The sequence below is a fragment of the Dermacentor variabilis genome, unplaced genomic scaffold (assembly GCF_050947875.1).
Source record: "Dermacentor variabilis isolate Ectoservices unplaced genomic scaffold, ASM5094787v1 scaffold_12, whole genome shotgun sequence".
NCBI classification, from domain to species: Eukaryota; Metazoa; Arthropoda; class Arachnida; order Ixodida; family Ixodidae; genus Dermacentor; species Dermacentor variabilis.
In genome coordinates this window covers 8,675,826-8,691,109 of record NW_027460280.1, presented here as the reverse complement: position 1 = coordinate 8,691,109, position 15,284 = coordinate 8,675,826, and the positions used below count along the sequence as shown (strand labels likewise).

At 49.6% G+C, this 15,284-nt stretch overlaps 1 protein-coding gene across 6 annotated transcripts in view; it reads right to left on the bottom strand.

Annotated features, from left to right (window-relative positions):
- Unc-115a (actin binding LIM protein Uncoordinated 115a) overlaps nt 1-15,284 on the bottom strand; it is a 593,933-nt gene that overhangs the window by 413,227 nt on the left and 165,422 nt on the right. For all 6 annotated transcript variants that reach the window (XM_075676601.1, XM_075676603.1, XM_075676600.1 and 3 more), the window contains one exon: nt 10,404-10,528. In XM_075676601.1, the coding sequence (XP_075532716.1) occupies nt 10,404-10,528 (125 nt within the window). The remainder of the gene's footprint in view (nt 1-10,403; nt 10,529-15,284) is intronic.

Genomic DNA, 15,284 nt, shown 5'->3' with positions numbered 1-15,284 from the left:
TGAAGACCGTAAGTCACCAGCGATGTTTGCCCTAAGGGACAGTCGTTAGGTCGAAGATCTCCAAGTTGCTAGAAGACTACGGAGCTCAGCAGCTTCGTCAGGCTGAAGGTTAGTAGCAATCATCTTTGTAAATTCGATGGGGCGCTAGATGCAGTAAAGGTTGATTGTCTGTATCTAAGACAGATATGGCCCATGCATCAAGTGCACACACCTTTGCCACCGAAACGCCTTGCAGGAGAACTTGAGTCGAGAAGCTGCAGTCGGACAGGAAGGCGTGCTTGCCTGTCGATGACAGGCTCAAGTGTGTGCGGACAAGTGGAGACCCTGTGTAGTCAACATCAACAAGTGGAGACCCTGTGTAGTCACTGTCAGTAACAGATACATATGTGGCCGGCTTGTGATTGCAACTGTAAACAATCAACTTAGGTAAGTGAAGAGGTGTTACAGCTGGAATACTGGCAAGACAAGGAAGCTCAAGTTGAAATACAGTCGCGGTCAAAAATATTCAGTGCACGGCTCCGGGCGCTGGAGCAGCTGCGGGGCCACACCGCGGCGCTGCTATCTCCATTGGGTGCTCGTTGCGAGGGTGCACCGAGTTACGCCAACGTTTGCCCTCACTCTCATGCTGCCAAGTCACACGCTTGATAGCTTCCCGACACCTGGGGTTCCGACCGCATGCCTCTGCTCTTTACTCCGTTCCGAGGCAAGTCCCACAGGAGTAGAGTGTGCTTCACGGTCAATTGGAAGGCCTTCCGTGAGCTCTGCCAGCAGGCCGCAAACAGTGGAGATCTGCTGCAGCTGGTCGTGGAGTGCGCCAATGCTGCTACCATCCACACTACAGTCCCGGAGGGCAAGGCAGTTCCGAATATTCATCATTTGGAACTGCGAGCTGCTCGGTGTTAGGCGGAGCGCAAGGCTCCGCCCACTATGTTTCCGGAACTAAGGATGGCCTACCGTCAAATAGACGCTGTCTGCCGTTGCCATGCCCAACAATGCAGATGCCAAAGTTGGGAAAACCTTTTCACTTCCATCAGCCGCAATCCAGATGGTGCTTGAGCTTGGCGCCTGCTGAGGTCACTATTGGCTGCTCCAAGTGTACAACGCCAGTTCCTTGGCCATGGCTGTCATGATGGGCATCAGCAAGCAGGCCCTGGTCAAGCGCCTAGCAGACTGGTTTGTTGAGAGACCCCAGTCCCGCAGAACATGCCCTCGTCGGCTGCCGCAGGACACTGCCTTCCTCCCTGCCATCATCCAGAGTAGGTGGCAGCACATATCTCTGCCCTGTTCAACAAGCCTCTCCGCATGCACGAGCTCGAGTCTGTGCTGGCTCTCACACAATGACTGAGTGCTCCAGGAGCCGACGGCATAACCTGCCAGATGCTGCGAAACCTTGCAGAGCCACAACAGGAATGACTCCAGGAGCAGTTCAACGCCACCTGGAGCAATGGGGCCTGAGAGCTGGCTGATGGCTGTGGTGGTGCCCTTCGTGAAACTATGGAAGCCTGCGACATCGCTCTCTGCTTACAGGCCAGTCTCCCTTACGTCTGCAGCACGCTAGGTGATGGACAAGATGGCCCTGGCATGGCTAGAATGGATAGCTGCCCAGCTGGAGCACTTTGCAGAGCAGCAATCTGACTTCTGACAAGCACTCAACGACGAATTCCATGTATGATGTGGTGGCCACCCTGGACAATGCGAAGGGCAGCGGGGTGTCTCCATGCTGCTGCTCCTGGACGTCCAGAGTGCTTTTGACTGGCTGCCGCACTGGGTGATCGATGCTGCTCTGTACTGCTTAGGCATCATGGGATGCCTTCAGGATTCATCTCTGCCTTCCTAGTGGGCTGAAGCTTCGAAGTGCGTGTTGGCAAGGTGCTCAGCAACCCCAGAGACCCCAGAGACATCACTTTTTGCGTCCCTCAGAGATCGGTGGTGAGCCCCTTCCTCTTCAACCTAGCTCTGGCAGGACTCACAGCAGCACTACTAACAGACACCTACTACCTGCTGCGCTATCTATGCAGATGATGTGGGGTTGTGGGTTCGAGGACCCAGGAAAAGCATCGCTGCCATCCAGGGCTCACTGCAGAGGGCCCTAGAAGCAGTCATCTTTGGTGGAATTGGCCTCTGTTTCCATGGAAAAGATAGGGCAGTACTTGAACCCCCGTTGTTTGTAGCATGCCACTACGTCAAGCAGCTGTGGACTGCAAACACCACCTTTCCAGAGAAACGGGAGGTCACCTATTTGGGTCTAAATATCGATCACTGGCTCTCCTGGATTCCTGCTACAAAACTGTCACCACCTAGGTCCGAAGAGTCAAGGGAGCAGTGAACAAGCTGCAGCAAAGTGGCCGGGGCTGCACCGTCAAGTGGGCGCTGCGGATGAACCAAGCTATGACCACATCCATCCTGCTGTATGCTCTGCCACTGTTCTGTCTCCAGCCAGGAAACCGTAGCTCTAGAGACTGCACAGGAATGCAGTAATGAGCATCCTCGGTCTACCCAAGCACTACTCAGTTGCTGCCACACTGGCTGTCGCTGGATCATAGCCACTGTCGCTGCACATGCTCCACCGTGCCCTTGGGCACACTGACCATCTGCACCATGCTCCGGATGGTGGGGCTCAGCTCTTCCGACTGCGGAGCAAACTGCTATCTCACATGGGGGGCCTCTTCCAGCTCTACAAGGATTGTGGAGCGACCAGTGCCGGTGGTCACATCTTCACCACACCAGAAACCTCCGGAGGTGCACCTATCCCTAAATAGAGCAACAAAATGCCAGATGCTAGCAGCAGCACTGTAGCGGACTGCTGCTAGCGAACTCCTGGAAGAGCTAGACTGTACTGCAGCAGCAGCCTGTACCATCCCATCTGAGAGCCAGAGCAGGCAGTGCCGGCTACCTTTCCATGCAAGCTCAACAGCAGCTGAGCTGACGGGGCTCCACCTGGCTGCAGATCTCTTGGCTGACGACATCCCGAGGCAAACAGTGGTGGTGCTGAGTGACTCGAGACCAGCTCTCCAGGCACTCACCGATCACCATCGGCACGGAGTAAGAGACCCTCCTGAGAGCGTAACTCTGCTACCCCTACCGCAGAGAGGGCAGTCTCCTTCCACTGGCTGCCTTCCCACGTGGGGATCGTCGGGAAGGAGTAGGCGGATGCCCTTGCCAAGGCCGCCCACCACCCGACCGTTCCACTCACAAGAGGAGTCGCAGCATCGGACTTCTACAGTCCGCGACTGAAGCAGCTGCTAACTACCAGCCATCCAGACACCTGGGTAGCTACCAACCGAGCCCCAAAGCTTCTTCCCGAGAATGGTCTCTTGCGACGGGTCTGTTCCATGGTCCTGCGTCTGCGCACGGGCTCCATATGGAAGGCAGCCAAACTTCATGCCATGGGACGCATCGTCTCGCCGGCCTGCAGAAGCTGTGGCAATGCCGAGACCCTCGAGCACCTCCTCTGCACATGTCCTGCATTAGCTCAAAAATGCACCCGTCTAGCACCTACTGACGGTACGGACTCCCGGCTGCCTCAGCCACACACCTGCTCTTCCCGGCCCATTACCCCCTTCCAGCATTGGCAAGGCTGCTAGAATAAGTGAAGACAAACACGCCCCTAGATCACCACTAGACATCGGCCTCCCATGGGCCCATGCCTCCCTCGCTGGTCATCTCCATCCCTGAGCGATGCTGTCCAATGCTCACTGGCACCTACTCTCCTTTTTCCCCTCTATCCCCTCATCTCATCCCCCATCCCCTTTCCCTAGTATGCGGCACCACGCTCCCATATGGGCTGCAAAATAAGCGCCTTTTCTCCTCACCCAAACCCCCCAGAAGTGCGCCATTTGGCAGTTTCGCAGCTGACGATCAGTTGGAAAGAGGGTTCATCAGTGCGCACTTCCCTTCCTCCGCGCACCAGTGCCTGCTCGCATCACTTGCATACATGCACCAGCTCTGGCAGGCCCGCGTTTGGCCATTCGGCTAAGTGCACAGCACATGTACCTGGCTGTGTCTGATTTGGGTTCACCTCCCACCAGTGTGTGCTGTGCTTCCGTGCCTGGTGCCTGAATGGTCGGCGCACATGCATGCAGGCTCTCAACGAAAGAAGCGATGGCAAGGCACTGGCGCAAAGGAGTAGCAAGCAAAGAGCCACTACTTTGTTGGTGTCAATGCCCGTCCTGTCTAATGTTCCATCCTCTTTACTAGGCTCGTTACAAAGCGTTACCAGGCTCACACTGCAGAAACCATCTGAACCTGCCAGCTATGCCTGGAAGCTGTCCACCGCCGCCGTGCAAAGAACTACGACAGCACGGCAAACGAAGAAAAATGGAAGCGCCCTCCTGTACACTGACCATCAGCAGCGAAACAGCCGAGTGCCGCACTTGAAATTTATCAAGCGGGTGACACAGCCATATGAGAGTGAGGGCGAAGTTTGTCGTCATTCGATGCACCCTCATAGCAAGTGCCCGATGGAGATAGCAGCGCCGTGGCCGGCTCCTGTATCCAGAGCCATGGGCTGCGTATTTTTGGCCGCGACTGTACGTCGGTAGCAGAGTCAATGAAGGCCAAATGCATAGACAAAAAAGCCAAACCAAGAATGACGTCATTGGGGCATTGCTCAAGGATGGCAAATATGACAGTAGTATGGCGACTGGCAATGATGACACAAGCTGTACACATCCCCAAGACTGCAGGACTTATTCCGTCAGCAACACATATAGAATTGGAAGTGGCAGGCGTCAATACTTTTTTGAGGTGGCAGCGAAGGTGAGCATTCATTACGGAATTTGTGCACCAGTGTTGACAAGTACAGGCACAGTCACACCGTCAACATCAATCAAGCTTTGTCTTGTCGGCAGTACGGTTAAACCTGGATGTAACAAAGTTGACAAAAGCTTGCAATTTTTCGTTACATGCAGGTTTTCATTACATAGAGGTTTCGCGTGAAGGCTCGTACGAATAATGCAGAAACCAAACCAAATCACTCAAGACATCTGTGAAGGTGAACTCACCCTTCAAGCATTCTACAGTGAAAAAACTGCGCAATTTCTGCTTGCTTCTTCTGCACGAGTGAAGGCACAACACACCACTCCAAAGATGCTAAATCATGTAAAGCTCCTTCATCGTTGCGCGAGCCAACTAAACGATGCAAAATGTCCATTGAGTTCACCTCCTTTGCAGTAGGCACATCACACGGACTTGCCTCACAAGCACCATCATCACCGCCATCAAAATTTTGCACGCTTTCAGCTACTGCTGCATCAGTCATTTCTTCTGTAGCTACGGCAGCATTGTCGGCAAACAAAAAGTCACTCAGTTCAACGTCGTCGGGTACACCACCGCTAGTGCGTAGCTCATTCTATGCTTCGGCCACATCGGACGGAGTAGAAGGTCTTGTTCCTCCTCCTCGTCGGCACCGGCCTGTGCGTTTTTGGCTATTCTGGCCTTTAAAAAGCAATTCGCGATAACTTCTGCCCTGACTTCTTGCCAGGAGGCAGCAAGCATCTCGACTGCTTGATAAATGTCAATCTTCATCTTCCATTCCATACAGACGTCAAGAAGTATCTTCAGGATTAGTGGGCGCCGGTATTAGGGATGTACAGTTGGCCAGGAAGTAATGCAGTTCGATGTTCGACAGCTGCAGGCCTTCGACGTGGTGCACCGAGCAATTGTGCAGCAGTAGGCAAACTTGACGGCCTTGCCACTTGACGTCCTGGTTAAATTCCTTTAACCACTCAGAAAATATTGGACGAGTCAACGACGCATTGGAATTCGTCACATACTTCATGGGCATACGCTTCGTTCCCTTAAAACACCTGAGACGGGCACTTTCGCCGACAACTAGCGGGACTTCCTTGTCTGTGCCATCAAGGTTGGCGCACAGCAGAATTGTTATGCGGAGCTTGCTCTGCTTTCCGCCACGGCAGTCGCCTTTTAATGCCAGCGTGCGGCCCGCAAGCATTTGACAAAATAGGGCTGTCTCGTCGGCATTGTACATCTCAGCCGCCTCGAAGCAACTCAGAATTCCAAGCGGCTTGTCAGCCAACCACAAAGCAGCAGCATCGCTGTCTGCAGCGGCAGATTTGCCACTGAATACTCTTCCGACGACACCGTGCCGGCTCTTGAATCCCTGCAGCCACCCGTTCCTTGCCTTGAAATCGTCATAGCCCAAGATATACGCAAAATCCTTTGCCTTCTGTTGTAAAATCGCGCCACTTATGGGCACATTTCTGGCTCACGTTCCCAAAAACCATGTGAACACTGCCTTGTCCACATCAGCGTGTGTGGACAGCTTCAGTCTTTTTTCTTCGTGCTTGTTCCCGACTCTACTGCACTTCCGATACTGTGTTCTGCACTCAAAATCGTTGATGATAGGCTGCTACGTTAGGCACGGAGCGGCGCTAGGAGCCTCAATCATCATCATCATCATCATCATCATCATCATCGCCAACTTTGCTTGGTCGCAGCGATCCCAGGCGTTCGCATAGCTGCTGGTTCCTTACAGTATTAATATTCACTAATCTAGTGCATTTCTTCGGTCGAATTTTCCTTAAAGTGCAAAAGGTAATGACTGATCAGCTTTGAGAGTTACATGAAGATTAACCGCTGCAACGCGTTCGTTACATCGAGGTTGAAAATACACGGGCTTCAATGGGGGCAGTGTTGGGGAATTCAAAAACTTTGTTAAATCGAGGAATTCATTACATAGAGGGTCGTTACATCCAGGTTTAACTGTACAAGGAAAGGATTTGCAGCGGAAGTCGATGCAGCATTTCCTCTGAGATATCTATCACCAAGTTTTCCAGTCCAGAGTTCAGTGGCGAGGTCTGGCATCTACGTTGAGGGGAAGGAGATGAACAACGTGGTGGCGGTCAACGGGATGGACTACCTCATAGCAATGGCTATCGGCTGTGGAGCACAGTATAGGCGACAGGGTTGTTGCCAATAGAGGCTGTGAGCGGACAATGGCCTGAATGAGAGGAACTTAAGGCGCAGAGGAATCACCGATACCGCTGTAGAGAGCAGGAGGAGCCACCGCTTCAATTTCTCGGCGCACCACCCATGAAAGCTTAGGTGCAGGCAGAGGTCATAGGCAAAAGCCGTCTTCGCACGAGGCTGTCGCAGTGGTCTTTGGAAACTGTGCGAATGGCTTCTCAATACAGCGCCTCTTGGCCCGCTCGAAGCACCAGCATTTCTAAATGATGCCTTTTGATGGTCATGCAATTTCGGTAATTCAAGAGGTTCAATGCGTCATCCAGTACGCCCTTAAGAGGAAGCTTTAGCTCGGGCCCAACTCCGACGCAGCCTATTCAAATACATGTAAAACGCAAAAACGTTTTTCTGAGATAACCCCTGCACTAATTTTGATGAAATTTGTTGCATTTGAAAGAGAAAGTTAAATTCTAGTGACTGTTGGAAGCGGAATTTCGGTTTAGGGCTTAAATTTTCTTAACACGATTTTCAAATATTTGACCGTTTGAAAAAAATAGAAGCACAAAGTTTACAAATTCATAACTCTGCATCAAGAACTGATATCGCGGTTCTGTAAACGGCATCCATTAGATCATTGAAAGCGGACAAATTCAGTATGTCATTTTACATCTTACGTGAATTTTTACGTTGGTTACAACGGTTTTGCAAACGTTGTATGTCCCTATGATTAAATTTTTTTATATTCATGTGTAACATACCAATTTTGTCCGCTTTAGATGTACTATTAGATGCAATTCACAGAATTGTGATATCATGTTTCATTGCTGAGTTACAGAGTTGTAAACTTGATAGTTTCGTTTTTTGAAATTTTTCGATTTTTGCCAATTTTTAATAAAAAATTCACGATTAACTCAAAAATTCGAAACCAACAGTCACTAGATTTTGAGTTTTTCTTGTAAATGCAACAAACCTCGTCAAATTTGGTGCGGTGGTTGCTGAAAAAAACTAATTCTCCTTTTACATGTACATATTTAGATAGGAGCCCCCGAGCTAAAGCTTCCTCTTAAAGACATATCCAACCTTGTCGGACGCGAACATGTCAGTATCAACTTATCGACACAGCGCCAATGCATTCTGAATATAGGATATGTATGATTCAGTGGGTATCTGCACAAAAATGGCTAGCTCTTCTTTTGCAGCGGCCAACTGCCCTCCCACCCAATTCACCCAGCTTTTTCTTGCAGGCACCCCAGCTTCCCAGCTCCTCCTCGTGGTTGTTAAACCACATACTTTTGCCATTCCTTTGAGGTAAAATAACATGTTCACAAGCAAGGGCATCGGATCCCAGTTGCGCCGACTCGAACGTTCATAGTAGTCCTACTGTAATATGTTAGTGCCGTGAGAAGACTGGGGCAGACACCCAAGCTCCATGAGGAAGGAAGTGAACAGGTGCATGAGCATGGAGGCACGAGGCGTAATCTCGCATTGTTCAAACCAGGCGGACAGCAGTTCCGAGCGCCTGGGATAAAAGAGGTTCTGCCGGACAAGACGTGTGTGGCAAGGTGCAGAGGGCTGTGGAGTCAAGGACGGACAAGTGTGTCCAAGGGACCAGGGCTCCAGCTGCCAGTGCTGGAGACGCTGGCTGACCCGAGAGCCACCGGTCCATGAACTGCCGCACCTGAGGTGTGTGCTGAGTAGCGTTCCAGTAAAACAGCCAAGTTAACTGCCACCTTGAGCAGCACTTCTTCCCCGCCTTGTCTTCGCGCTCAAGGCACCATTGTCATGTTGATGTGCAAGCGCCACATAACAGTATTGTGTGATTCAATATAGAACTTTTAAAGAATGCGACAACATTAGTGCTGTTACAAATTGTATGTGCTTTTTATTAAAAAAGTATACTTAATTGTGGCTTACTGTGGAACAATATAGTGCCAATTCTGCTGGGAGAGCACAAATTTTTTCACGTTATCCAAAGACTACGATCAGCTGAGACAGCAGCCTTCTAACGTTCTTGCAGAAGTGCCGGAATAGGACGAGCACACACATCAAGTTGGAGCAAGTGGGCACAGGATCCATATTGTATTCACTGTTACCTTCACTTTGTAGTGATTCATAGCATCAGTGGTGAAGTCCTCATTCTCTAGCTCTCCCATGGCCCCGGCGTCTTCATCTTTGGACACAAACTTGTCGACCATTGACTCATTAACAGTTTCTCAAAATGCTGACAAATAGCTTCGGACTTTGTCGAAACCAGCTGTAGGTTCATTTTCACTGTTGTCAACGGGAATGCGAAAAGCAGCACAATGAAAGCAGTTTGGGTTCATTTCCTTATTGATATCAGCCTGGGACACTGGTGACAGAGTTCTTTTCTCTGCACATTCAACTTGATAATTTCTAACTTTAGGGTGAATGGCAGATTTGCAGCTTCGTCCTAGGCATCAAGCAAAAACAAAGGCAATATGCGAGTTAACAATGCGCACGAACCTCCATAAGCGTGTGAGAAACAGACCAGGATTATTTTTTTAAGGGTGCCCAGCCATGTTGCAGTAGTGCTGCACAGGCATGCACACAGGTGCAGCTGGGTGAAAACACTTCTACGGAGGTGTTGGCAGCTTCTGGAGAAGTTTAGCACTGTTTCATGTTCAATATAAAAGCAGTGCCTGCTATTTTTGTTCAATGTAATACTTTCGCTATATATTCCGACTGCAACCTTAGTGTTCGGAAATTGTTCGATATAAGAGATAATTCACAATGTAAAGGGGTTTGATATAGTAGAGTTCGACTGTGTTTGGGATATTCATAAACGGGTTCAACTGTATACTCGGGAATGACAAGAGTTGTGCGAGAGTGAGTGCCCAAGTTATCTCGGGAGTGGCAATGTAAAGCCCTAACCACTGGCACACATCAGTAAGTGCAAGCGGGTGCTTTCGGGCTGAAACATGACCTTCAGTCACTCTGGCACTTTTTTGGCAGACCTAATAACTTACACCCTCCCTCAAATGACGTGGAATGACCTTCATACACTCCTTTCTGTGGACGACAGCACCACTGTGCCGCAAGTGACGTCTACAACTCTGCTGCTGCCATCGCCTAAGTTTAATAACATGGGCAGAAGAGCTGGTATAATGTGAGAACTGACATAATGACTCCATCCCATATGGATTGGAGTGCTACAATCACCACCATCAGTGCGATCTTGCTCGTGTACGTCAACTTGCAATGATTGTGCTGCAGCAGGTCTGTGGTTAACACTGCTGCGAAGACATTGGACATGGCTGTCATATGGATGGCAAAATAGATCAGTGCACGTGCTTTTTATTTTTGCTCGTTCTGTTTTCGTCTTTCTGTGCGCTGCTATCCTGGGGGGCTAATATTTGTTTAGATTTGGAATACTGTCGCAAGCACCTAAACAGCTTCAAGCAGGATTAACAAGATGCCCTTAATCAGCTCAAATGAGATATGTGATGAGGTCAACTTACTGATTGCTCCATTGATGTGTGGCTCTTCCACAGATTGGGATGTCACCACAGGTATTTGGATACACTTTGAACAAAGGCACTCTTTGCCAGTGTAGGTCACTTTTTCCCCACTGGGAAACTGTTGCCTGTAAAGAAGAAAGGAGTGTACAAATGACTAGTTATTACCCTCTGCCATAAAACTTTAGTACACAGCATGACTGAGATAGACAAAACTTCATGGACGCCCATGGGACAAAGAAGATTCAATTGGTGTCACATGGTCACCCTGTAAGTAACCTTTCAGGGTCAATGACGTAAATGCCGTGAACAAGTCCAAAATGGTCGATGCCCAATGTTTACGGCGCCGTCTGTACGTTTAAAAAGTGCGCCTATTTCCTAACTTTTTCTTTTCTGTCATGCGCTGCGACTATGTAGGAATACAGGGAACTTTTTTTGTGCGCCTCCCTCTCTCGGTTTTTTTTTTTTTTTTTTTTTAGAGTTAGTTTGCTCCGGTGCGTCTATATACTACCGCTCGCGCATTGGCGCGCAAGCGTGCGGACGGCGGCTTGAGTTTTGTTCTGCGGGCAGGTTCGGCTTCTTGCACTTGCAAATCTAATGGCCATCTCATTTCTAATCGCTCAAAGGGCGACCGCTGTTTCTCGCTCGTCTAATGCTCACGCATAGGAAGGATGCCACCTTGCATGTGTTTCCGTTTCTTTTCCTTTTCTTTTTTTTTTTTAGACTTGTGAAAACTAATTGGATCTGGTTGGCAATAAAATTAAGATTAGCGGAAGTTTGTCACATCTTTTGCTTTTTTGGCAGGCACACAACCACACAGTTTCCTTTAGTGCGAACACCTATGCAGTTCAATTACCCTATGGACGTACATAATGTAACAGCAGGAACATTTGAGACTTGCGCATTTCCAAAGCCTTGAACTATTTGTATAACAATGCGTCAACTTTTTAATTCTTATAAGTTTATTTTCTTCTTTATTGTTGTTATTCATAAAGAGTACATATATACCAACGCGATACATTTTTTTCTCACTTTACGGTCACCGTAGAAAAATTACGGTCAATATTTTTCGAAACAGGTCCCCCCCCCCCCCCCCCCAAGAAGAATTGGAATCTGAAATAAAAAAAAAAAATAGACTGAGCGGTTGCATATGGCGAATCATATGGCGAAATAAATTGACTTTGAGAGGGTTAAGAGAGTTTAATGAAGCTTGTTGTGAAAACTACTTTGGCCAGATCCTTTGACAGTAAGGGAGCCCTAGCTTGACCATGGTGCTTGAGATCCAATTGAAGTTAATTCTATTTGAATTAGGGCTACACTTCATTGTGATTTTAACAATGTTGATTGCATAATGGAACGGTTCAACTACGGCTTAATCCCATTTACGCTTGCTGTTGCCCCAGAGCATCTCTCGATTCTGTGTGTGTGCATTATGCCCTATGGTGCTTTTTAATTACATACAAGTGGCCATCCCAGAAGCTGTGAAGGGTCCTTGGCCAAGAAGGCATACAAGATTCACTGGGCCGTCAGAGCATGCAATAGAAGGCCCGCCACAGTGTACTCAAAAACAGGGGTAAGCACAAGGTTGCCAGTGTCACTGTCAGCATTTAGGCCAAACTACATGTACGCGTGCCGGTGTGCAAAAGCTCGTGCCCACACGCCTTGCGTTTCCCTTGCCTCGCGAGTAATGGCAGTTTGAACCTACATGACGTGCACCAGTGTGCACCCACTTGGCCCTCCAGATGTGCTCATCCATCCTGTCGGTACATGCTTGCCATCCTGTTGGTACTGTTGCGTGCTCCAGGGTAGCGTACCGTACTGCTGCCGAGAAGTAGCGGCGCCTGCCTATCGAAGCTCGACCGACATTACTTATTGGGTAGCGTGGAGTTGTCGGCGGGCTGCAGGCATCCGGTAGATCATGGCGACCTTAAATAGGCTCTCTACAAGTATGGGCGGGATCTTGCTTCCGTCGAATGTCACGTGACAGGCACGGAGAGAGGGCCCCCATGGGCTCCGGCTCAGGGGGGGCTGAAGGGGATGAGGTAAGCACACACGATGCCACGACCATGAGAGGCGACGGGGATGAGGTCGCTCGTGGGCTCCGGCTCAGGGAGTAGGGTGAATGACCTCTCGCCACGTGGTGTCAGACGTCAACCTTAACAGCATCTCCGGCGGGGGAGGAAGATCCCGACATGTAGGGGCCAGCAGCCGCTGTACGAGGGATCGGCGTTTCGGTATCAGGATTCCCCGTAGAGGTCACGAACCCTTCGTTCGTAGCAGGTAGATTCCGGGGAGTGGTGTTCCGTCCTCGTGGCGCTCTTCTGACTTTTCTCCTTGGTCTGGTCCGGTGAAATTGGTCTTTGCAAGCAGGTCTCGCAACTTTTCGTCTCCTGCGTGGGCAAGCAATCACCCCAGAACAGTGCCGGACCCACAACCACAAAGCAGCGAGCACAAGGCCACTCTCCCCAAAGACACACCCGGCTTTTAAAAAAAAGAAAACCCGCTACACCTTTCCCATTTCCTACGCGCGTCCTCCCCCCCTTAACACTAAAGACAGCCATTTCTTGAAAGCGCCAAGACGTGGTTATTAAAATCAGCTAACAATTGGCTTCACTTCGGAAAAACATATGAATGCACGAAAAATATGCCACGGAAACCCGGATGAGCATGAGGCTTTCGATACTCTAGGGGCAACGACTTAAACTGTCGGCATTGCCGTTAAGCTTACCCTTCTTGTAGCGAATATCGAAGGTGTACTGTTGAAGAGCCAAGCTCCAGCGCAAAAGACTACCGTTTTTCGTAGACATGGACTGCAGCCATGTGAGGGGACAGTGGTCAGTCTCTATGGTGAATCTTGAGCGAGCGATATAGCAAGCTAGTTTCTGTACCGCCCAAACTACACAGGCGCATTCCTTTTCTGATGCACTGCATGCTTCCTCACGAACTGAAAGCTTTCTACTGGCGTACAGTACAGGATGTTCGTTCTCGTCATCTCTCTTTTGACTGAGCACCACCCCCATACCCCCGTCACTGGCATCACATTGAAGAATGAATGGCTTAGAGTAGTCGGGCGCGTTCAACACTGGCTGACTCCTTAGTGCATTCTTCAGCATACTAAAAGCCTTTTCTTTTGAGTCATCCCACTTTACCGTATGTGGTTCTGTTTTTCTGAGAGCATCCGTTAAAGGACTCGCAATCTCGGAATACCGTGGCATATATCTTTGGTAATAACCCGCCAAGCCAAGGAATGATCTGATGTCCCGCTTGGTGCGTGGTTGCGGGAAGTTGTCTATCGCGGTCAGTTTAACCTCGGAAGGCCGACGATGGCCTTGCCCTATTACATGACCTAGATAAGCTACCTCCGCGCGCCCTAACTGGAATTTGGGAGCCTTAACAGTTAAGTTGGCCTCTCGTAGCCGACACAACACGGTTCGCAGGTGTTGCATATGGTCCGCCCATGATGAATCGAGATAAGGAAGTGCTAAGTCCTCCATTCCTCGTAGCACCTGGTCCATAAAGCTAGAGAAGCAATATGGCGCATTCTTCAATCCAAAACTCACGACTTTCGGACGAAAGGCTCCCATCGGGGAAATAAATGCTGCAAGCCTGCTTGCCCTCTCGGTCAATGGAACCTGCCAATACCCTCTGACTAAATCGAGCGTAGAGATGAAATTAGCACTGCTCACTTTCTCAAGCCTTTCCTCAATATGCGGTATTGGATAAGTCTGGTCCTTCGCGATTAAATTGAGCCTGCGGTAGTCGATACATGGCCGCGGCTCTTTTCCTGGGACCTCAACCAAGAGGCGAGGTATAATCACTCTCTCCTGGCTTGATTACACCTATCTCTAACATCTTGTTTATTTCAGCGGTCATGACTTCATGTTGACGAGGCGAAACGTGATAAGCTTTAGAATGAACAGGGTCCGACGAGGTTAACTCGATATCGTGAACGATCGCAGTCGTCCTGCCCGGTGTGTCTGAAAATACGTCTTTAAATTCAAACACGAGTTCCCTCAGTTCGGCCCTCCGATTGGGATTCAACTCTGCCTGTTCTACTAACTTATCAATGGTCTCGTCAATGTCTTGTCTCCTTCACTGCTTCTAACTCTCGAAAGTCGACAGGCATTTCCTCAGATTGGTTATTCAACGAGGGTTTCTCGATCATTCGCTTTTCCCCAACTTCGAAGCGTCGCGTGCGAGCCGTCCTGTCATAGTAATGCTCAGCATTGTTTTGTGCTTTACACATTTCCTGCTCAGCAATCATTATGGCAGGGCTTACGTTTAACAATTTTCTCCTACATTCTGCCTCTCGCGACATTTCAGGCTCCGCTGCTTTCCTGGTTTTTTTTATTGGCTGGCGTACTTTCCGCCTCATCCCCTATAGGGGCTATCCCGTTCAGTACTAGTCGACCAATCAGCTGTCAAACCAGTTTCTTTCACCACTGGACTTTCATCCACTGCTTTAGCCACGAGCTCCTTTGCCTTGGAACGAGTTAGGGCTTGCACTGTTCCCTTGCGTCGTAGCAAATCCTCTGATTTGTTAGAAAACAAATACGGATACTGCGGCGGAAGATGTGCCGAGACGGCGGCTTCAGTGTCCAGTACTCCGAAAGGGCCTTCAATACGAATTTTGGCCACCGGGAGACAAACACTGGAGGCCTCTACGGCTTGCCTTATCGAAGCACATTCCCCCGTGAACTGGCCTGCCTCTACGTACGACGGATGCACTACGTCCATTGTGGCTGCCGAGTCGCGAAGCACTCTACACGGTTTGCCGTTTACCACGAGGTCTCGAATGTACGGTTCAAGCAAGTTCAGATTCTCTGCGTTACTACTTAGTGACATCAACACTAGTTTGGGATTTCTGCATCCACGGAGATATGC